The sequence below is a fragment of the Dreissena polymorpha genome, chromosome 2 (genome assembly GCF_020536995.1).
Source record: "Dreissena polymorpha isolate Duluth1 chromosome 2, UMN_Dpol_1.0, whole genome shotgun sequence".
Taxonomy (NCBI): domain Eukaryota; kingdom Metazoa; phylum Mollusca; class Bivalvia; order Myida; family Dreissenidae; genus Dreissena; species Dreissena polymorpha.
The window spans coordinates 99,494,426-99,518,983 of NC_068356.1; the positions used below are offsets into that span (position 1 = coordinate 99,494,426).

Below are 24,558 nucleotides of genomic sequence, written 5' to 3' on the forward strand. Positions count from 1 at the left end.
CAATAATGGAAACAATCTAGGTCAAAACATTTGACAGCTACAATAAAACAAGAGGGTTAACACACATCCTTGTTGACTGAGAGTACTGGGAGAGTGGTTTGCTTGGAATAGCAGTTCATTAAGATTGCATGGTATTTCTGAATAAGTTCCTCTTGATTGACTTCATAAAAATACATTTTAAATGTAATTTACTAGTACCGCACATCTTTCCCTCTCACTGTCATGTCATGTTAAAGATACATACTTATGTGTACTGGAAACCAATTATAGAAATGTTGAAGTTAGCTGGTATGGTGGTGGTAGTGAAATTTGTCTGAAGCACCACAGTTAAGCATGAATATGTTTTAAAATTATTTACAATTAAGATAACAGCATGCTTTGCACAAGAAATAGCCTTTAAGATCAGGGCTTTTTTCCTTCTTAGAGAATGGCCGTGAAGGGCCATTTCACAATTTTGACATGGACATTTGACAAATCTAGTAAGGCCACGTTACTTGATGACAAGAGATGTGCCCCCTACTGCGCCTTGAAGCCGCACTGCAGCTATTTTTAAAAACAAGATTACATTTTAAATGTTAAGGTCACAGTGACCTTGACCTTTGACCTAGAGACCTCAAACCATGTTTGATTGTAGATCTCCATGAGATGCATGCACATTTGAAGTTTAAAGAACATAGACCAAATAGTTTTCATTTCATGAGCAAGGTTTAAGGTTTGGGACAGAGAGACACACCTACAATGACAGACTAGACTAGACTAGACTAGACTAGACTAGACTAGACTAGACTAGACAAGACGGACGGACGGACGGACGGACGGACGGACGGACTGACGGACAGACGGACGGACGGACGGACACATTTTCACAGCTGAAAATGGCCGTTTTTATTCCCTTGGATCAAATGATCGGGGGAATATTGTTTTGGTCTGTCTCTGTCTGTCTGTCTGTCTGTCTGTCTGCTGTCCGTCCGTCCGTCCGTCCGTCTTGTCTAGTCTAGTCTAGTCTAGTCTAGTCTAGTCTAGTCTAGTCTAGTACAGACAGACAGACAGACAGACAGACAGACAGACAGACAGACAGACAAGACAGACAGACAGACAGACAGACAGACAGACAGACAGACAGACAGACAGACAGACAGACAGACAGACAGACAGACAGACAGACAGACAGACAGACAGACAGACAGACAGACAGACAGACAGACAGACAGACAGACAGACAGACAGACAGACAGACAGACAGACAGACAGACAGACAGACAGACAGACAGACAGACAGACAGACAGACAGACAGAGACAGACCAAAACAATATTCCCCCGATCATTTGATCCAAGGGAATAAAAACGGCCATTTTCAGCTGTGAAAATGTGTAAATTTTTACAAGTTTGTGACTCGTTTTTTACACAATTTTTCAAAGTTTGCGACTCATTTTTCACAATTTTGAAAAAATCGCGACCAATTTTTTCACAAAGTGCGGGGCCAAGGCCGCTTTACAAAATCAGGAAAAAACAAGGGCTGTTTGTAAAACATGCATGCCCCCCATATGGGCTCTCCGTTGTAGTGACAGCCATTGTGTGAGTATGTTTTTGTCACTGTGACCTTGACCTTGGACCTAGTGACCTGAAAATCAATAGGGGTCATCTGCCAGTCATGATCAATGTACCTATAAAGTTTCATTATCCTAGTCATAAGCATTCGTGAGTTATCATCTGGAAACACCATTTTACTATTTCAGGTCACCATGACCTTGACCTTTGACCTAGTGACCTGAAAATCAATAGGGGTCATCTGCGAATCATGATCAATCTACCTATTAAGTTTCATGATCCTAGGCATAAGCGTTCTTGAGTTATCATCCGGAAACCATTTTACTATTTCGGGTCACCATGACCTTGACCTTTGACCTAGTGACCACAAAATCAATAGGGGTCATCTGCGAGTCATGATCAATGTACCTATGAAGTTTCATGATCGTAGCCATCAGCGTTCTTGAGTTATCATCCGGAAACCATTGTACTACTTCAGGTCACCGTGACCTTGACCTTTAATATTGTGACCTGAAAATCAATAGGGGTCAACTGTTATGATCAATCTACCTATCAAGTTTCATGATTCTAGGCATAAGTGTTTTTGAGTTATCACCTGGAAACCATTTTACTATTTCGGGTCACCGTGACCTTGACCTTTGACCTAGTGACCTGACAATCAATAGGGGTCATCTGCCAGCCATTATCAATCTACCTACGAAGTTTCATGATCCTAGGCATAAGCATTCTTGTGTTATCATCTGGAAACCATTTTACTATTTCGGGTCACTGTGACCTTGACCTTTGACCTAGTTACCTGAAAATCAATACGGGTCATCTGCTAATCATGATCAATCTACCTATCAAGTTTCATGATCCTAGAGCTAAGCGTTCTTGAGTTATCATCCGGAAACCATTTTACTATTTCGGGTCACCGTGACGTTTGACCTAGTAACCTCAAAATCAATAGGGGTCATCTGCGAGTCATGATCAATGTACCTATGAAGTTTCATAATCCTAGGCCCAAGCGTTCTTGAGTTATCATCCGGAAACCACCTGGTGGACGGACCGATCGACAGACCGACCGACCGACATGTGCAAAGCAATATACCCCTCTTCTTTGAAGGGGGGCATAAAAAGCCCTGAAGATATGATAGATTGTTCAATTTCGTAAGCACATCGGCATTAACCTTCCATTAAAGACAAGAGAATGGTAACAATAATCTCTCTCTTACTTATGTTTGTGGAGTTTCATTATTCCTTTATTTTTCTATGTTGTTTTTTTAAAAGCTGTCACCATAGGATGACTTATGCCCCCTAAAAATGCTTGATAGAAGTTATGAGCTTTTTTTGAAACCTAAACGCAGATTTCGAAACCAAAAGGCGGACCCTAAGGTCAAGGTCAAGATTACAGGGGTCAAAATTGGTGTGCGTATGGAAATGCCTTGTCCATATGCACATGCATACCAAAAATGAAGGTTATATCTCAAGGGACATAAAAGTTATGAGCATTTTTCAAAACCTATACGCAGATTTCGAAACCTTAATGGGGACCCTAACTTCAAGGTCAAGGTCACAGGGGTAAAAATTTATGTGCATATGAAATAGCTACATAAGACAAACTGCTTGGCCTCATTGTGGACATGTTTTTCAACAAACACAACCATATTTCAATCAGCCGAGAACATATTTCAATCAGCCGAGAAATTATTATATGTCATCTTGATTATTATCTTACAACACTCTACTTCAGTTTTCAGTGACGCTGATATACTTGTGTTGGTGGTACTTTCAGTCCAGACATCAAGTTAAAAATACCGAACATAACATTTGTGGGGATTTTATAGCCATATTTCCCATACCTCTTATTCAAGAAGGATGGTTGTCACTTATAAGCTTAAGTATGCTTAAGTATGCGCACTTGATAATGGTTAATAACGTATACTTGCTTGATAATTGAAAGGTTTCGAAAGAAATAGTGAAAACTTTAAAAGGGCATTTCATACGCTACATAGAGTATATATATTTAGTCCATATATTATGTTACACTCGTTATAAAAAAATGTATTTTTCCATTTTTTAACGAAGCTGTCTCACCCAGCTTTTCACTTAGCTGGCTTTGTAAGCGGCCAATCAAGTTGAATGTTAAATCTTGCCTTCGGTAGGCCTGAAACTTTTCAAAGTATTAAACGTCCAATGTACAAAAAGTTTTCACATTTAAATTTATATGTAATTCAATCAACTTTCTATATTTGGAAAGTATAGGGTATGAAAAGGGATACTATAGTTTGTTATGCAAAGATGTTAACTGTCTGCTTGATCAGCATTAAACAATTATATCTTATGAACGGTTTGAGAGATAGAGAAGTATCACACTCAACTCTCGACATCAGTATAGTGTGTGTGTGTGTCCCTTTACATTAAGAAGAGTGTCAGCGCAAGAACATAATTTTGCACTTAAAGGCTGTATTATCATATTTAGAAGTTATTGCGATATTGCATTCTGTGCACTCGTATATTTTAGATCATATAAATTTTTTTGTTAAGAAACCTGATATATGCTTTGACAACAATATAATAATTTGCTTTTGAAATTGACCGTTAAACATGTAAATGCATACAGCTTTAAACAAGCCGTCGTGCCAGCAGTGGAATCGTAACCTCACTTTAATGCATTGCACTCCAACATCGCTAAGTATCAAGGTCATTTCGTGGTCAGTAACACAAATTGTTATATAAACACTATTGCATTAGCAATGCGAATGTGAAGTTTATTTTGATCAGAAATATATTAAATGAAGATATACAGTGCTATCATTATGGTATGTCAATCATAGATTGTTTATGTGTTTTTAACAAATGAATGATGAGTACCATATTAATTGAATTAGAAATTGTTCACCATATAGACCAATTCATTAAGCATGAGCGCAATGACAAACGATACTATTTATAATGGAATCAAATAACAATGTGCAACAAACCACTAAAACATGTCTGTTTTAAGAACACATGCATTATTTTTTACATTCTTCTTGTGTTTTTCTATTCTGTAAATATAGATATCTGAGCAAATATCCAATAAAGCAAAATAAGCCACGAGATCTGGAGCAACCCGTAACTCATTATCTTGTGATGCACCTAAGAACTGCGCAGAAAAAGGTATTGGCTTTATTTGATCTCATGGATTAAACTTTTGATCGTTCATCAACACTGCATGACCACAATCAAATCCGTATGTCTGTGTTAAAGATATTTCTTGTTCACTGTGCCATGGTCATTTTCTAAAATAATTCCATGGGAATTCTAATAAATACCTGAACATTTATTCCTCAGTCATTTGTTATATTACATTATTATTGTTATTTAAGATGTTATGTGTGTTTTGGTCAAATTAAGTGCAGACAATTTCCCCATTCTCAATCTCAAAAAGGTTACCTTTTTTCCCTTAAAAGACTGCCTAAACATCCCAATCGAAGGTTCCCAAAAATAAATGGATACATAAATTTCAACATTTAGTTCATTTCTCTATCAATCTCTATCAGTTGACATTAGTAAAAATAGAATTGAAAACTTTTGTATTCTCAATATTCAAGTATTTGTTGGCAAGAAAAACAAGTTCAATTCTTCAAATTTGTCAAAACAATGCGATTTTCGCAATGCAAAGGGCCCCTGCCCCATTAACAAAATGGTGAGAACTGCATGCACACAGTGTCAGAATAGAAATGAAGTGTGCTGGATTTCAAAACATGGTATTGGTTAGGTTTTGTAAAGGACATTGTAATTGTATATGATAATTTCTATAAACATTGAATTTGTTTACATTTTTAAAGCAACTTAGTATTGATGATATGTATTTTTGAACAGAGCAATTGAAACACGGTCATCATACTAAAGCATCTTGCTTATGCAACGCGTGGACAATACTTATTCTTCAAATATGGTATAACAGCTGTCAACAATTTACTAGAACAAATTTTGTTTGAATTACAGGTTGTTTTCTTGCAAAATTAAAAAGTTATTGCTCAGAAGATCTATTGATTTGGGACAATTTTTTTTCATACAACTCTTTATAACACTTCAAATGATACTTAAACAACATCATATAAATTAGAGTTATATACTTTATATAACAAGATTATGTCCAAGCAATAAAAGGGTCCTACCTACACAGGATCCACAATTTTCAGCAATGTTTGTAGTTTATTTGTTGTCATAGAAACCAAACTTCTTGACGTAGAAACAAAATAAAATTACGTGCATATTCTCCATATTGCCATCTATCCATGTTTAAAGTTTTATGCAAAAATATGAAGAACTTTTTAAGTTATCGAAGGATCAACCATTTTCAACAATATTTCTAGTTTATTTGTTGCCATAGTAACCATAATTCTTCATGTAGGAACAAAATGAAATGACGCGCATAATCTCCATATTGCCATCTGTCCATGATTTAAGTTTCATGAAAAAAAATTGAAGAACTTTTAAAGTTATTGCTGGATCCAGAAAATTGTGACAGACACACCAAAAGGGGACTAATAATCACTTGACTTTTCTTCCAAAAAATGGATTTTTTTTTTAAATTTGATTTTTTTTTTACAATTTTGCTTCTGGATGTGGTCATTCAACCCTTTAACCGCTGAAACCGAATTTTGAAGGCCTTTGCAAACAGTTTGGACCCAGATGAGACGCCACAGAACATGGCGTCTCATCAGGATCCAAAATGTTTGCTATTCTGATAGTATTCTTTGAAAAAAATTCAAAGAACTGGCTAATCTTAGAAATTCAGCAGACGACATTTTAGCAGATGACAAATTTCCCAGCATGCAAAGGGTTAACTGACTGTTAGATATGGCTGAAAAAGGCCTGAATAATATGGCAATATCATCGAAATACAATGTCATAACACAAAAAAAAAACAGAAAAAAAGATTAACCATAGAAAAGCATGAAATAAAAGTAACAATATGAACAAGACTATTGCCAAGCAATATATGTCCCCTACCGGCTCCACCATGGTCAGAAATTTCCACCATTGTCAGATATTTTTTATTTTTTATTTGTTGCCATAGCAACCAGAATTTTTGACGTAGGAACAAAATGAAATGACGTGCATAATGTCCATATTGCCATCTATCCATGTTTTAAGTTTCATGAACAAATATGAAGTACTTTTCAAGTTATCGCAGGATCCAAAAAAGTGTGACAGACAGACAGACTCACAGACGCACAGAGCGCAAACCATAAGTCCCCTCCGGTGAAACCGGTAGGGGACAATAAACCAAAATATGTACAACAACATCCGACTAGGTAACTTACCTGAGTAATGTGTTTTAAATGAATTAAGATCAAAACATTATTTTTCCTATACAGTTTAAAATAACAATTAAATAAATCATGTGACTCCTGTGGTTTGACCAGTTTTCGCAACTTGGGAACATAATTTGCTGATGTCACATATCAAATATCAAAGCTCTAATCCATGTGGTTTCAGAGATGTGTTAAAAGTTAGTTAGCAGCATGGACAACATGTTATGTCTTCTATATATACCTATAACAAAAGTAGCCCCGCCCCTGGACAGTCATGTTAATTGATAGAGCAACTAATTTGAACAACCTTGGTAGAGGATATCTCAAGGAAGGTTGTGTTTATGTCAAACTTGCTCTTTAAAAAGCTTTAGCCGAATTTTGAAAAATGAGTAGCGTCTAAAAATATGCAATAGCAACAAACTTCAGTGCCTTCAGCAGTTTGACTTCATCAAGATTGAGTACAAAATGTGACTTATAGAGTGGTATCAGGGCATTTTGTTCCAGATTGAAAATATGTTTGTTTTTCTTAGATTTGACCAGGTGACCTTGCTTTTGTACAAATTTGACTCATATTCGCTTAGGTATTTTCAGTGTATACATTCTGACCAAGTTTTGTGAAAATGTTTTGAACATTAGTTTTATGAAAAATACAATGTTTTTGTAAAATATCATGGGCCTTTTAAAAATTGTGACAGTTTTGTGACACATTGTGAAACTGTTGATCCCATGATGGTAGAATGAGGACCAATTAAAGCAAACTTTATAATGATGCTGTACATTGGAGTTTTGTTTAAACCTATTTATTTCAGCTTGATTGCATCGAAAGCATAAGTCTTATTTGAAACTCTCTCAATTCAGTTTCCTGGGACTAGAACCAGTACTTGGTGTTTATTGTGTAGATCTAAAGAACGCATCCACAGTGGTGATCAAACCCGTGGCTTCTCGGTTGCTGGGCGCACACCATTTCCAGTACGCCACGGCGGCGACCTTTTTAAATTTTGGACCAAAATGCATCCGTAAGTTAGGTTCATAAGGCAAATTAGAAATAATTGCTCATATTGATGTATGACAAGCATTAAATATAATGATAACAATTGTGTATGCAGTCATATACAAGTGAGTACTATATATAATCATATATTGAGTAAGATATAACAAAGAACATTGTAGTTTATGACTATTTCATTACACATAATTTGCGGAGATTGTTTAACATTGTATAGTAAGTGTACAAATTGAATCTTTTAGAAAACACTCTTTAAACATTGATGAGTTTTCATACACAAAATATGTCTTTAAGTATATTATTAAGTCACAATAACTGGAGTGTTAATCTGAGTGTTTCCTTCAGAAATCACTTTGTGTCAGATGAAGATTTCTCATAAGCAATAGACAAGCCAGCCTAAAATCTTCCTTGTAAAGAGGGACACTCTTAGCATTATTAAGTGGGTGAAGTGTGCAGACATGTCTCTGTATTGAACCACTTAAATAATATCTACAAAACATCCTTCTTCAGTATGAATGTTAAATTATTAAATTAGGTTTTTTAAAGGGACAATAGCAACGTTTTCTACTGAAAGGTTCAATAAATTGAATATTTTCTAGCTTTAAAATATTCCCTGGAAAAGAAATGTTGCTCATCAGGCTGAAGTCTGAAGTCTGCACAACTAAATTCTGAATTTCCTACCCTAAAATGAGTCAACAATTATGCAAAATGCAACTAAGAAAACAGCCAATTAGTTATTATACAACACTCAATTATGAGTTGTTTTCAGTCCATATCATACAGACCTGGAGTGCGTTTCACTAAGATGCGTACGCAAATAGTTTCCGTAAATATTTGCGTACGCAAATGTTGTTCTCAAAAACGCGTTTCACTAAACAGCGTAAATTAACGCTGTGCGTAAATTCTGGCGTACATTTACGTCACATATGTACTTCGCGTAAATCAGAAAAATTGGCGTAAATCCGGAAGTGTCATGGCTGCCGTTGCTGAAGCGTTCGCATTACGCGAGATTCATCCTCGAATATTCCGAGCACGAATCGACACCTTAAGCTATCTGAGCGAAAAGCAAATCGTTGAGAGGTATCGTCTGTCGACGGAGGGTATTATTTACCTCGAGGAGTTAATTCGTGCCGATTGCGAGCCTATGAGTGACAGGAGTCACTCACTGAACGTCAGAACAAAGGTCGGTGTACGTTGTTTGTTTGTCTTTTCGAACATGAATACCATAATAATTATATATTATAATCCTTTTTTGTGCAATTTAGTACCACATAACCGACACCTGTTTTCGTTGTTATTATCCTTGAATACACGGACGCCATATTGTTGTGAACGAAAAGCTGATGTGGCATCTCCACAATTTAGTTTGGAATTTTATTCTTGTTTGTTTCTCTATCTAAAAAATATAAGTCTTAACATAATATACCGTAGAACATGCGCGAAATGCATTGATTCATCTGCTTCTTATGGTACGAGTTTATAGAACTTCAGTTGAATTTTTTTTAAGAGTAACTGATTTTGACAGTGACATTTGTGTGTGTGTGCTATTTATTAATATTATTTACAAACAAACTTGTGTTTGTGTAGTCCCATTAAATACTTATTTCTGAACAAACGTGGGTAAACTATTGTTCAGGAAATTTAATAAAGGTTATATATCAAATTAGTCATTTTGAGAGACAAATTTTATCAATATTTTTTATTGGATTGCATGGGTCTCTTTTTCAGCTCCTAGTTACACTACGCTACCTTGCCAAAGGAGATTTTTATAGCGAGGTTGGAGATCTGCATGGAGTCAGCAGGAGCTCTGTGTGCCGGTGTATTCAACAGGTGTGTCTTAACCCTTTGCATGCTGGGAAATTTGTCGCTAAAATGTCTGCTAAATTTCTAAAATAAGCATTTTCTTCGATTTTTTTTTTCAAAGAATACTTTCAGAATAGCAAACAGTTTGGATCCTGATGAGACGCCACATTTTGTGGCGTCTCATCTGGACCCAAACTGTTTGCAAAGGCCTTCAAATCCCGGTTCCAGCGCTCAAAGGGTTAAGAAAACTTTATTGTGAAAACATTCTCCTAAATTAATTAAACAATTTTCAATTAAAAGCTGTTTAATTCTTCTGCGGTTGAAACGCATCATTGCTTAAACGAACTTAGCTAAAGTATGCCACTAACCAGACTGACATATTCCAACCTACAGCGATATAATGGTTAATGAACGTTTTGCTGATAAAAATGGTTTTATGGCGTTTGTACCCTTAAGGCAAAAAATGCACAAATTATGTCCGTTTCCAGCATCTTATTTGCATAAACTCCAAAGCTTTATTAATAAATTAGATGCCCTAACATTCATGAAGCGACTATTTATTACTGCTATTTACTATTGTGTAAACTGATATATGTTCTAATGAATTCATTGAATTAATTGAAAAAATGGAATTATTTGCATATATGAATAACATAAGCACATTCTTTGTGGAGGCCATCTTCTTCATCAAAAAATAAAAACCAGTCGATTGTAATATTTAAGATTATAATATGAGACATTCTATAACTTTCAGGTTATAAGTGCCATTAACCGAAACCTGAACAACATCACCTTCCCAACATCTTTGCATGACCTTGCTGCAACAAAACAGAAGTTCCATCGTGTAGCAGGAATCCCAAATGTTATAGGCGCTGTGGATGGAACACTGATCCCAATTCAAGCTCCATCTGAAAATCCTCAGACGTATGTGTGCCGAAAAGGATACCATGCTGTAAACATTCAAGCTGTTGTGGATAGCAGCTTAAGGTTTGTTTATTTTGTTGTACCCCATTGGTAGGGAGAGGGGGGCTATATGTGTTGTTTTCTAAGCATAATGCTTGTGCGTAAATTGTCATCCCTAATCACGGACGACAATTTACGCTTTAATTGAATTTATTGTTTAAATGATGTAAGAGACATATAATCTTATCGAAAATCTAGTTTAGGCGAAAAGTGTCGTCCCTGATTAGCCTGTGGGGACTGCACAGGCTTATCTGGGCTGACACTTCACGCACATGCATTATGCCCAGTTTTCTCAGAACGCCACAAATATGGCAGTCACTCTGTCATGGGAAAGAATTACATCGATATCTCCATGGTGGAGGTCACACTTTGTACTAATTCCTTAGAAATGTCATTAATTATCTTCTCTTTTTTTGTGAAGACAACATGCAAAATATTCTGTTTCAATGTGTCATGTGGAGGTATTCATCACGTCTATGACAAAGCTCTAGTTTGGTTTTGTTCCCTTAGAACCAGTTTCAATAACGACATAGATGTTTGTATTTAAATAAAATTACATTACTAATTGTATAAACCTTTTTCATATAGTTATAATAATTATGTCTTTCTTTTGTTTTTTAAATAATCAACAATAAAGTACATTATTAACTTAAGGGGCATATTGACAGTATTAACCTATATAAATGCTAACATTAAGTATAGCACAAAGTCCAATTTTACTAATATAAGAAAATGAGGAACACTACTTTATTGATGAAATAATTATTACAATAACTTAAAACGCCTAAAAATATTATTCCCAACACGATTCGAACTCTAGCTCAACATAACTTCTAATTTTCAATGAATATTTTGTACACTGAAGTATTGTTAAAAGTCCATTTTAGTCTGTTAGCATGCGGATTGAAATGCACTTTTAAGCATTTGATACATTGTCATAAATATGCACAGGTTTACCAATGTCAATGCAAAGTGGCCTGGTTCAACACACGATGCCACAGTATTTGATAACTCTTCACTGAAGGACCACCTTGCTATCAACAAGCCAGGATGGCTATTGGGAGATTCTGGTTATCCATTGAGAGAATACCTGATAACACCCAAGGTATTTTCATGGATTGTAGGTTTTTGTTATCTTCTTGTTGTATTAAAGGGGCATACTGACGGCTTATGCTCTACAATATAATCAACAATAAAATAACCTTTTGATCAGTAATTGAAATTAATGGAATTTTGTCAGTACAGAGCTATTTTCTCAGCAATTATTGCATGGAATGTAATTAAACTAAAATTAATGTGAATCATCATAATGCAGTGGTTCATTACAGTAGGCTCGACTTCGTATTTCAAGAGTACTGTCCTCTTAATTGATTGAAATTCAGTATTTTTTTCTGCCATGAGCTATTTGTAAATAACTATTGTACGAAAGATCATGAAATTTAAAATTAATCTTCAGTTTAGTGGCATATTATGGTGCTAAATATAGATTTTTGGTGTTCATTTCTAGAGTTATGGACCTTTAAATGACTGAAATTGAGCATTTTGTCTGTCTCGGCTGTAGTATGGAATTTAATGAAATTCAAACTAAATGTGTGTTATCATCCTAAGTGTATTCAGGATGATTATGTCTTTTCGGAGTTGTACCTTTTATTGATTAATTCAGATTGTTTATGAACTACTTTGCAATTTTCAATGGTTGAAATGAATTTTCCATTTGTTTTAGAACAACCCACAAACAGCACAAGAATTGGGATTCAACGGGGCTCACAGCCGAACTCGAATTTGTGTTGAAAGAGCATTTGGACTTTTGAAGGCTAGATTTAGGTAAATTTGAGTGTTTGTTCAAATTGCATACTTAGTATATTATAAATAAGTATTATGTTTTTCTTAAAATTGTGTAGCTTGGCAGAATTAATGTCAGTTTTTTTCATGTTGATTTATGTACATGTATCACTATTTGTTAACTCTTTTTTTTTTTTTAAAGCAATTTATAATAAAACGGGTACGTGTTATGCATGCCAATAACTATTGTTATCAAATAAGAAATATTGTAAGGACTGTATTTAAATCTTAAGCTTGAGTAGCCGGTCAAAATTTCAGGATTGTATTGCTTTATTTGATTACCATAGAACTATATATTTATATATTTCAATAACAAAATCTTCCAAATGTCTTTGAAGCATTGAATATTTCTGTGTATTTCCAAATTAGCACAATTCTAATTATGAGAAAACGGTCAAGTTTAAAAAACATGTTGAAAAACCAGTAAATTCTTTCATTCTAATCTCTACTTGGAAGAGTAAAAAAAACGGTTGGGTCAGTTAGAAAAAATTAGGGTCTGCCATGTTAGTGGTAATATGAAAAAACAATTTCAGGTGTCTGCATAGAAGTGGTGGTGTCCTTCCATTCTGTCCTGGCAAGTGTATGGAGGTGGTTGTGGTATGTGCCAAACTCCACAATTTGTGCCTTGACCTCAAGATACCTTTTGACAATGAAGAAGAAGAAGTGGACATTGATGAAGATCCACAGATTCTGTATCCTGAGGGCAACAATCAGCAATGCAGGCAGAGAATAATTGCAATGTTTTAAAGGATATGTTCTTATTACCTGCTTCATTGAAAATTCAAAGTCAGTCGAATGATACGCCTGCATTGTGTTCTGATTGACTAGGGCGTATCATTCGACTGGCTTTTAATTCCCACATGGAATTGTAATTATTTGGTTGATGTTGGTGATTATATCCAGCAAGTGAAAATTTACCTGTTTCACTATTGATTAAGGAAAATTAAGTATGTACTTGTAATTATAATTGTATGCCCCCTTTTAAAAAAAGGGGGTATAATGTTTTTGGCCTGTCTGTCTGTCTGTCATTGTGTGTGACTGTCCCAAACTTTAACCTAAGTTAAAGTTTTGTCATAATTTTTGCAGTATTGATCATAGCAACTTGATATTTGGCATGCATTTGTAACTCATGGAACTGCACATTTTGAGTGGTGCAAGGTTGAAATGGTTTCAAGTCATTAATTACAAGTACTGGAGTCCTGACGATTTATACTTTACTTAACACTGATTTAGCATAACAAATGACAAAAGGGCATCCACAGAAGTATGGATCTTCTTCAATTCCTCCAACTTCTGCTCTTCAACCTTTCGCATCTTCTGCATTTCCTCTATCTTCATTCGCTTTAGTTCGAGCTGCTGCTCTTGTAAGTTCATCAGCCTTTCCTGGTAAACTGTAACATCACCTGAATAACCGATTCAAACAATAACAGCGATATAAATTTACAAGAGTCCAGTAGCCAAGGCTCCTAAAATTTGTTGGGCTAATGGGTAAAAATGTTAAGTGTATAACCCTGCATTATAGTACATGTAAGAAATATTTAGGGACTTTATAGATATACCCTGTTATATTGAAATTTAGTAATCAGACTATTCATGCATCTGTCTACCTTTTCTCATTCCCACTTTTTTGAATAGTACACCCATATTGCATTTTTTGCGAAACTTTTCCTCAATAATTATTATAAAGTACTGTATTGTATAGTACGGTAGTGAGGAGGGAATAATCTCAAGCTTTCTGTAATTGATTGAAAGAGGTAGACGCATGTGCCTTTGTTATCAGAAATCTCATGCATAACAAATATTGTTAAATAACAATTTTTCAAATTACCTATTTTCCTTTTCTGTGGCGTCTTCTCTTTTTTGCCTGTAAAGTGATGTGAAACTTTTTTTTTAATTTTCACTGGAAGGCATATAAGCATATTGGATATTATTTATTTCAATTTTGTAAACTTATGTTGTATTACACTTTCTTGGTGTGGAACTCACACTGGCAGCTTTCTGACTTTGCTGACACTGAATATCTGCAAGTGTTAACAGCTTTCATGTTGTATCAAAATGAAATACTGTGAAAGGATATAATGCTATAATGTAAACTAATGTTCTAGGTGGGAGATGAGTACACATCTTTCAAGTTGACTCAGTCACTCTTAAATTCAAAGTTTTAAGTGTATTCACCAATTTCCTGTTTAAATGTTTGTTATACTATCTATTATACTTATGTACTAAACCATCATTCATGTAGTATTAATAAATTGGTGTGTTTGTCATTTCCGACCAAAAATGAAAACTGTTTTTATACTTAAGAATTTTATAGTTTAAATGAATTAACATTATCTTTTAAAGTTGTTAAATCATGTTATATCCCTGTGTTTGAGTGTCACCACTGACCAGTTCGTAGATGGTCTGACCATAGGCGATATATGATTTTGTATGTCATTTTTTTTAAACATTGCGCAATAGTGCTTAATGTTCGCTTTCAGTATTTTATGGTGAATTTTTTATGGCAAATTATATAGTGAGATCAGTCAGGGGGCAATCAAACTTGTAATATGTAATATAGTCTTTCACTGTACTGTGATATATGCGAATAAGTCTCATAACTCTAAGATTGTGCAAAGCTGTGTTAACTGATTTCCAGACTTTAGTGGAGACTATATAACTTTATGGTATTTGGAAGAGAGGTATTATGATGACTTATATGTTGATTTAATTTTCTAGTCTCTTTTAAGTTATAACTCGATACTTCCGAGTGGCAGCATTTTATTATTGTGCTTATGTTTCATTGTATATATGATGATGAGACTGTACTAAACTAATAAACCCTTTTTATCCCCCGCCAGAGGCATAGGGATATTGTTTTGGCGTTGTCCGTCCGTCCGGCTGTCCGTCTGTCCGGCACTTTTGTGTCCGGAGCCATATCTTGGAAGTGCTTTGGCGGATTTCATTGAAACTTGGTATGAGTATATATATGCATAAGAGGATGATGCAAGCCAAATGGCATTGTACACCATCTGTTAAAAAGAGAGTTATGGCCCTTTGTATCTTGAAAAAATGCTTTTTACTATAGGCACTTTTGTGTCCGGAGCCATATCTTGGAAGTGCTTTGGCGGATTTCATTGAAACTTGGTATGAGTATATATATGCATAAGAGGATGATGCACGCCAAATGGCATTGTATACCATATGTTAAAAACAGAGTTATGGCCCTTTGTATCTTGAAAAAATGCTTTTTTAGTGTCAAATATAACACTTTGGTGTCCAGAAGTATATAGGCGGGGGATATCAATTCAACGAATTTGCTTTTGAATATTTTGATATTGCCAGTTTGATTTTTCTTATTTATATACAGCTACAATAATTACCACTGAGCTCAGGCGTGCTGTCATCAACCTTGTATTCTGGAAATAAAAACAGAAAGACATGCTTTAAAGTGTTCATGTCTTTTTCTATTTTGCGTATGCATTAAATGATAATAATGCAATACTTTTTATTATTAGAGTTTGTATTGGACAGCAAATTAAATTTACTTAAATAAATTATTGAAATTTATTCGTAGGCTGTTGTATATGCAAAACAAGACAATATATGAAATACCGAATAGTGTCATCAACATATTGGTTTATAAGTTAATAAAAATTAATATTAATATATATCATATGACTTACCAATTACTGCAGACTTGGATGAGTTACCCAGACCATGCATTGATGCTATAATATAAATTTCATAAATTAAGTTTCATAAATGCAGTGCTCATGCAAATAAATCAATATATTGATCATAAACCGAACACAATTATAAATAACAACTTCCATGTATTTGTATTGCATAACATATAAATGTCACTTTTAAACAATTAACATTAATCTTTATATGTATACAATTGCATACAAAACAACTTTAATCTCAGCCAGTGCTTGTGGTATTTCATGGAATTATGGAATACCTGAAGAACTGGGCTTGAAGGTATCAAAACCATCTTCATGGCCATGTACCGATTCCAAAGGAAGGAGTTCCAGCATCTACAATTTAAAGGTAATTTTCTGGTTATCATACAAAGAATAATTATATTTAACACTCAGTAAATAACAAAAATAAATCTGAATATATAAGCGCTTTGGAAATTACCTTTTTTTCTAGAGGACTCAATTCCTCTGAAGCGGGTCCTCCACCCGTGCCCCGCTCATACTGCACCCTGGCTCTTTCTTTTTTACGGGCCTTCACCTTCAGGTCGCTAACCTTCTTCTTGCATTCATCCACAGTTTGGCTTATTAAGCTGGTGCTGTTGACACTAAAAATGCAATTTCAGTCTAGCAAAAATTCATAACATGTTATACTTTTACCACCAGCACCAGTTATAAGCTCTAAGATGAAGAATTCATACATCTATTCAGATTTAATACTGTACAGTATCTTTAATTTAGCAATGACACTACATGCTTAAATTGTACGTTGTATCAGTTTAATGTCAAAACAGAGCTTCAAATAAATTGATTAATCCCCAGTTACTAAATAGTTTATATCTAAATTATTTTCTAAATTTTGTTTTGTTTCTTGAATGTTTGTGACGATATGATTAATCTGGGACTTTAAACCACTTACGCGTCCATAACGCTTTCCGTTTGTCCATTCCAGTGAGTGAAATAGACAGACCACCCTCGAGCACGTCATATTTATTCTCGTACTCGCAAACGAGCGTCTCAAACTCGTTTTTGGACCAATTCGCTTTCTTTACCTTCGTTTTCGCGTCCATTGTTTACAGTAGATACTGTTGCAGACGATGACTTTCACAAGCGTCCGCGCGCACCTGACAGGCTAAACAACACTAACGCGCAGCGTAAATTTTGCGCACATTTTAGTGAAACGGCGTACGCAATAATTTACGTTCGGCGTAAATTATGTGCGTAAACCTAAAGTTGCGTAAATATACGCTATGTTAGTGAAACGCACTCCTAGATATGCCATGTACAATTAATTATGTCCCACATTTTGGACACAGGCAAATCCACTAATCAAATGAATATTATCACTGAAAAATTATCTTACTACATTGAATACTTAAACAATTAGTATACAGTGCCAAAATATTTAAAGAAGTATATATATATATATATATATATACAGTATATATATATATATATAAGCAGTGCTATTTTAAAAGGGGTTAAATGTGTGTGCGTAAACTGTCATCCCTGATTAGCATGTACAGACCGCACAGGCTAATCAGGGACGACACTTTCCAAAAAAACTAAATTTTCCCTTAGAAGAGACTTTCTTGAAAACAAAACTATTATTAAAGCGGAAAGTGTCATCCTTTTCCCACATTCATGAAACCCCCTTTGTACAGATACCAGCCCATATATAAATCAACAACGAAAAATATGTGAAACAGCTGTAACTCTGCAAAAATTGGTCATCCAAAATAATTCCTTCCTTTATGATCACATAATTACATGTACATATGATGGTTCTTCAGTTGTCAAACTTTGAGTACATTTATTCAAGCATTTAAAGGAGAGTTTAGTAACACAAGTTATTTTATAATTTTCATATATATTCTACAAAATAAACTAGAAGTGTGTCACATACACTGATGCCCCCATGGTACATATTCCGACACCAAACAAATCTACTGACCACAATTATTCTATAAATGGCAAAAAACACAAAGGGCCAAAACTCAGCACAAATTGGTGGCTGTCAAAATTCCGTTCTTTACGATCATTGACGTAATTAAACTATGGAAGTTAGGGAAAGATTCACACAAAAGTAAAAGGGGAAATATTAAAAAACATTTTGAGACTATATATAAATTTGTATTCTTTAGTGGACAAAACAGACAAAAGGCCATAATTTTGGCAACACTCCACACATCAAAATTCCTTTCTTTAATATAATTAACACATTAGGCTTCTCCTCAGTGCTTAATCAGCTCAGAAAGAAATTGTCCCCGACTCCCAGAGATTTCCCTGCCTTCAGACTGCGCAATTTCTACTCCACTTCTGCCTTTAGTAAGCACAGACTATCGTCGACCGCTTTCAGGTCTGAGATCGTTAAAAGCAGGTTGTTAAATTGGTCGCTGGATTAGATTCGAACACAATACTATAGAGGCCGCGTGATGATGTAACAAAACAAATAATAAAACTGTGCTATTTTGTTTTGGTGCTGTTTGGAGGAGATGTCCTTTTAAGCTAATTAACAACTGACCTCTCGTAAGTGACAACAGATGACACGCCATTCAACCAGCTACTACCATAGCTCATCGCATTTGTGCTTAGGTGAGTTAACAAGAGCACCGCCTTGCGGGTGCAGACCGCTCATCTATTTTCTTTTTAAAGGTGAAGGGACTCTCATTTTCAATCACAAAGGAGGGAGGGGTGGAGTGAAGAGGGGTGTATAGTGTATTTGTGTTTTTTAACCGTTTAAAAAAAAAAAATTGGGGGGTAGGGTGGGGGGGTATAGTGTGAGGGTGTGGTGGTCGTTTGTGAGATGATCTTAAAAAAAAAAAAAAAAAAAAAAAAAAATAGGGGGGGAGATTCGGGTGGGGGGGGGGGCACGGGGGATGGTTTGGGTGGAGTCTATTGTGGTATGTCAGGTAAGAGTAGTTTTGTCAACGTATCAATCAAATCTAATCATAAATAAAGAAGTTATGGCAATTTTAGCAAAATTTAATAATTTGACCTTGAGAGTCAAGGTCATTCAAAGGTCAAGGTAAAATTCAACTTGCCAGGTACAGTAACCTCATGATAGCATGAAAGTATTTGAAGTTTGAAAGCAATAGCCTTGATACTTTAGAAGTTAAGTGGATGGAAACACACAATTTAACCATATATTCAAAGTTACTAAGTCAAAAAAGGGCCATAATTCTGTAAAAATAACAACCAGAGTTATGCAACTTGTCCTTTTACTGTACCCTTATGATAGTTTGCGAGTGTTCCAAGTATGAAAGCAATATCTATGATACTTTAGGGGTAAAGTGGACCAAAACACAAAACTTAATCATTTTTTCAATTTTCTAAGTATAAAGGGCCCATAATTCCGTCCAAATGCCAGTCAGAGCTACATAACTTTGCCTGCACAGTCCCCTTATGATAGATAATAAGTGTTGCAAGTATGAAAGCAATAGCTTTGATACTGTAGGAATAAAGTGGACCTAAACACAAAACTTAACCAAATTTTCAATTTTCTAAGTATAAAAAGGGCACATAATTCTGTCAAAATGTCAGTAAGAGTTACATTACTTTGCCTGCACAGTCCCCTTATGATAGTTAGTAAGTGTTGCAAGTATGAAAGCAATAGCTTTGATACTTAAGGAATAAAATGGACCTAAACACAAAACTTAACCAAAATTTTCAATTTTCTAAGTATACAAAGGGCATATAATTCTGTCAAAATGCAAGCCAGAGTTATCTAACTTTGCCTGCTCAGTCCCCTCATGATAGTTAGTAAGTGTACCAAGTTTGAATGCAATAGCATTGATACTTTCTGAGAAAAGTGGACCTAAACGCAAAACTTAACCGGACGCCGACGCCAAGGTGATGACAATAGCTCATAATTTTTTTTCAAAAAATAGATGAGCTAAAAAAGAACAAGCACGTTCTAGCCAAATAAATTGTGTTGTAGGTGGGTGCAAATGTTTTGATAGAAAGGTATACTCATAATAAATAAGTATAGGGTAATTGTTTTATGTATTCTCCCAATTGCTCATTGATATTTTTACACCCATAAAATTTCATGTTAAAAACTTGTATTTTATCTATGATATAGCCTTGAAAGGTTACATCATACAAAAACAACAAAGGGCAATAACTCTTAGTTCAGAATATGCAGGGTTATGGTTATTGTTCATGTCACTTCAATCCATTAATTTCCACACATCTATGAATTATCGTATCTGACATATAACCCTGAAAATTTCCAATGTTAAAAAACAACAAAGGACAATAACTCGTTAGTCATGGCACTAGTCCTAATTAATATTGATATAATACCTGTTTCATGTTGAAGTCGTGCATGGTATATAGACCTGAAATGTTACATGGTACGAAAAACAAACAAACAAAGGGCAATAATTCGTATTAAAGAAAGTTCGATTTATGGTTATTGTGGATGGCACTTTTCCTCATTGATATCTACACACCCACGAAGTTCATTTTTGATATCTTATATAGTTTCTGATATAGCCCTAACAAGTTTTACGACAGACGGATGGACGAACTGACGAACTGACAGAAAAACGCAATTTCTATATCCATCCGCCTTGGCGGGGGATAAAAAGGACCATTATTCTGCCAAAAAATGTTTCAGGTAAAAATTTGTAAAATCATATACATTTTAAAGCCTTCCTACTGTGAAAGATTGAGAGAGATATACCCAGTAGTTATAAAACATGAGTGAAATACCAACCAATATTTACATCAGTGAAATACCTGCCATATTGACATCAGTGAAAAACCAACCCATATTAACATCAGTGAAACACCTGCCATATTGACATCTGAAATACCACCCAATATTTACATCAGTGAAATACCGGCCATATTGACATCAGTGAAATACCAACCCATATTAACATCAGTTGAATACCAACCTGTCTTTACATTAGTGACATACTAACCAATATTAACATCATTGAAATACCACACCATTTTTACATCAGTGGAATATCACAAATAACTTTAGATATATGTTGGATGCAGAACATGTATTTTTGTTGCCGTTGTGTTATGTCTGCTTGCAAAACATTATTGTGAATATTTATATTGATGCAATCACGAAATAAAATGTGTTTAAAAAAACATAAATAATAAATATAAAAAAATATATAAATAATGGTATGCTGATGGGGCAAATGTCCTGTAAAAAGCCTTATTGCAGCATTATCTCAGCACTCCAAATCAAACATATATTTACGTCTATAAACTGCCATATTTCCATTACTTAACTACTTTAAATAGTCATAGCTACGCAAACATCCATAATTATAATTATGAATTTAACATCCTGGGCCTGGCAGATATCGTCGAATTGTATGCGTGTAATCTACTAACGTTTACATGGGAGGCAGATGCAAAAACATGAGCATGCAAAACATTAACATGTGCGCAATTATATCTGCCATACATTTTCTCTCTGCATACAATAATGGTAAAAAATCTTGGTCAAAACCCCTGGATAGGACAGCTACAGCAAAACACAAGGTCATCACACATCATTGTTGACTGCGAGTACTTAGAGAGTGGATGGCTGGAAATAGCAGTTAATTAAGATTGCATCCGTTTTCTGAATTACCGGTAGTGGATCTTGACTTCAGACTTCATAGAAATACATGTAGATACAGGCCAGCTAAATTATTTTTCCAGTTGTTAACATAAGTCTGCGCACTCAATAATATTTAACAAAGCTTTTCTGTTCAACTATTGCATTCAAGTACAAATAGTTATAAAAATGAACACTTAAAATTGCATATAGTATGCAATATAGAGTACAATGTATGTATTCTCTACAGTATTGTAGACTCATAATAAAACGATGGCTTTTTTTACATTAATTTCAGGAGATTTCTACTAAGAGTAATAAGAAGCTTTTACTTTAAGTTCAACAAGGGATCTAGTTTTCAACCCCAAGTGATTCAGTTGTAAAATCATCCAAGATACCATTGTGATAAATGTTGTGGCCCAGTTTCATATAGATGCAGTCATAAATGACGCATATACAGTGTTCACAAGGTGACTATTGATGGCGCAAAAGGCTTAAAGGAGGACAGAGTCAAAAGGTGATATCTTGACATATTAATAGCACTTGATGAGTAATTTGAGATGCTAATAGACACTTTAAATTATGACAATATTTAAGCACATTGATAGGTTCCGCTATGTTACCGGTCTGACACTGATACGGTTTAAAATAGACCAATCGACATAACTCCCAAACAACATGTTTTACAGACAACCATATATATGATTCCTTCTCTTTATGATACTACGTTACTATAGCAAGTTGTAAACATAGGAAACATAATATTAATTCATTAATAGAACGACTCTTAAATATCATTTAGATTGTAACTATTTGTTCAACCATTGTTCAATGTAGTTTACATGGGCATATATTAATTATTTCCACTAGCAATGTTGATTATGACATTACACATCATTTTGTTATTAGTTTATCAGATCTGGTAAACGGAAGGGCATACTTAAAGGTTGACTGTGGAGAATAGATAGCTAAGTATTGCAATTATGTACATCCTCGATCCCTTTCAGAGTAATATTTACGTCTACTTTAGTCTCGCTTAACATCACACACATCAGGGTGTAAATGAAAGGGTATATTCTAGTCTAATCGGGATATAGCAGCGTTTTTTTTCCTTCTTTGAACCTGTCCAGTAAACGGCCCTGTTCCCAATCGGGACCGGACCTGGTCCCAAAATCGCCGACGGACCCTTCCCAATTTAGAAAACCGTCTTATCCCAAATAGTTTATATAAAAACAGCCTCATATCGATTCGAAAATCCCATATACACTATCTTTTTTGTCTCAAAACGACTTCAGAAGTTAGTAAACAAGTATGAAACGGAAACGGTTGTTGTTGTAGTTGTTGTTGTTCTTTTAGAATGAGGCCGACGCAACTTCCTTAGTTACCAAGTTGACTGTTCCCCGGCCGGCATACATAATGCGGCATTATTGAATGCTGGCGGTGAAACAGTCAACCAAATAAGGCAATAGTAGTAAAATTGACCTTGTTTTGTACGCTTCAATAACAATGTTTCACATGTTCTGGACAGTTGTTTATTGAACGTTCTCGTTAAATACAGATCCAATATACAAAATAAAACCCATATCCGAAATGCCGACTTTGACAAAATATTTTCCCGGGTTTTGGTTTTATTCGTAGCGACGTCTTTACGTAGTAAACAAACCCAAATATGGAAATCAGAAATCTCGTTTTACTCTTCAAATACTCGCGGCGAAGTTAAATAGTCAACTACTTCCGACGAATTTGCACACTCGCTTGTGGTTTTTATATAAATAGCCAGAAAATGAGTCACAATTCAAAAATACTACTTGAAGAAAGTGAACAAAACGAAATCAGCCAAGCATAAAAGTCTTGAAGACTTTGGGTTTTGTCCTGAACCGAGGAAAATTAAATTCTCCGTGTGGTCCGATGATGGTACCCTTCAAGAATTTTCAGCTGAGCCAGTTGGTAAGGCGGTACTGCCCTCGGCTAGTTATCACATTGATTGAACGCCTTAATAAGACTGTGTAGCTAGGGTCAAGGACATTATCTGACCAAGAAAAAGATCAAGTGATTGACATTTTTAAGGGCATGAGAGAAAGGAAAATTGCACGCTAGAAGACAAAAGTCTCCTGCTGCTGTATAAAGGATTTTTAAGAGCCCAAAGAAACCATTGGAAACCATTGAGACTGACAAATGGTAAAATTGCTTGTAATAAGCACGTCACCCTTTGACACAATGTTTTTCACCTAAATTTCTGTTTTCCATTATAACAATGGTCATCTGCTGGTCCTTTTAATTTAGACAAGTTATCTCAAATTGCCACACAAAGTAATTGTTTAATTGTGCTTTATGCCATTTTAAACAATTTTCAGTTATATTGCAGCAATACCCATTAATTCTATCTGGAAAACCAGTTCTTATTTTTTTTTTAAATAAACTGGAATTTGTTATATAGACTAATAATCTACCCTATCCTAGAATGCCATTGATAGTGTATAAAAGCATTGTTTACTACATAAAATAGATTCCAGTTGATGTATTTGTATGATTTTTTATATTTCCCAATTTGATGGATTTCATGACGCGAAAATTCCCAATTTGACGGATTTTGCGACTCAAAAATTTCCCAATTTCTAGAGGACAGGACCTGTTCCCAAACAGGTGAAAAAAACGCTGGTTTATATAAAGAAGTTAAAATAACAAATAAAAACAAATTTATTTGTTAAACAACTGAATTATTTAAGCATAATAAATTCACATGTTTTTCCCAAATGAGCTGTTTCATCGAAGCAAAAATTCCCAAAATGACCAATTTTGTCAATAAAAAATTCCCAATTTGGTCAGATCACTCCTTTTCCCAAAATAGG

General features: G+C 34.8%; 2 protein-coding genes and 1 long non-coding RNA gene across 4 annotated transcripts in view; 1 reads left to right on the forward strand and 2 right to left on the reverse strand.

Moving 5' to 3' along the window:
• LOC127868247 (uncharacterized) overlaps positions 1-24,558 on the reverse strand; it is a 235,629-nt gene that overhangs the window by 111,069 nt on the left and 100,002 nt on the right. The gene's annotated exons all lie outside the window — the stretch shown is intronic.
• On the forward strand, positions 8,881-15,875 carry LOC127868249 (putative nuclease HARBI1). 2 transcript variants are annotated; one of them, XM_052409880.1, is made up of 6 exons: positions 8,881-9,026; positions 9,572-9,673; positions 10,401-10,633; positions 11,561-11,714; positions 12,333-12,433; positions 12,985-15,875. In XM_052409880.1, the coding sequence occupies exons 1-6, from the start codon at positions 8,988-8,990 to the stop codon at positions 13,196-13,198; spliced, it is 843 nt and encodes a 280-aa protein (XP_052265840.1). In that variant the 5' UTR covers positions 8,881-8,987; the 3' UTR covers positions 13,199-15,875. The 2 variants fall into 2 exon arrangements, with proteins under 2 accessions (XP_052265840.1, XP_052265841.1); XM_052409881.1 differs by lacking the exon at positions 8,881-9,026 and adding an exon at positions 9,163-9,312.
• On the reverse strand, positions 14,418-16,736 carry LOC127868258 (uncharacterized). The gene is made up of 5 exons (XR_008044040.1): positions 16,580-16,736; positions 16,398-16,473; positions 16,117-16,161; positions 15,814-15,849; positions 14,418-14,472 (listed from the first exon to the last, which is right to left on the reverse strand). It is a non-coding gene; the product is annotated as an uncharacterized LOC127868258 (long non-coding RNA).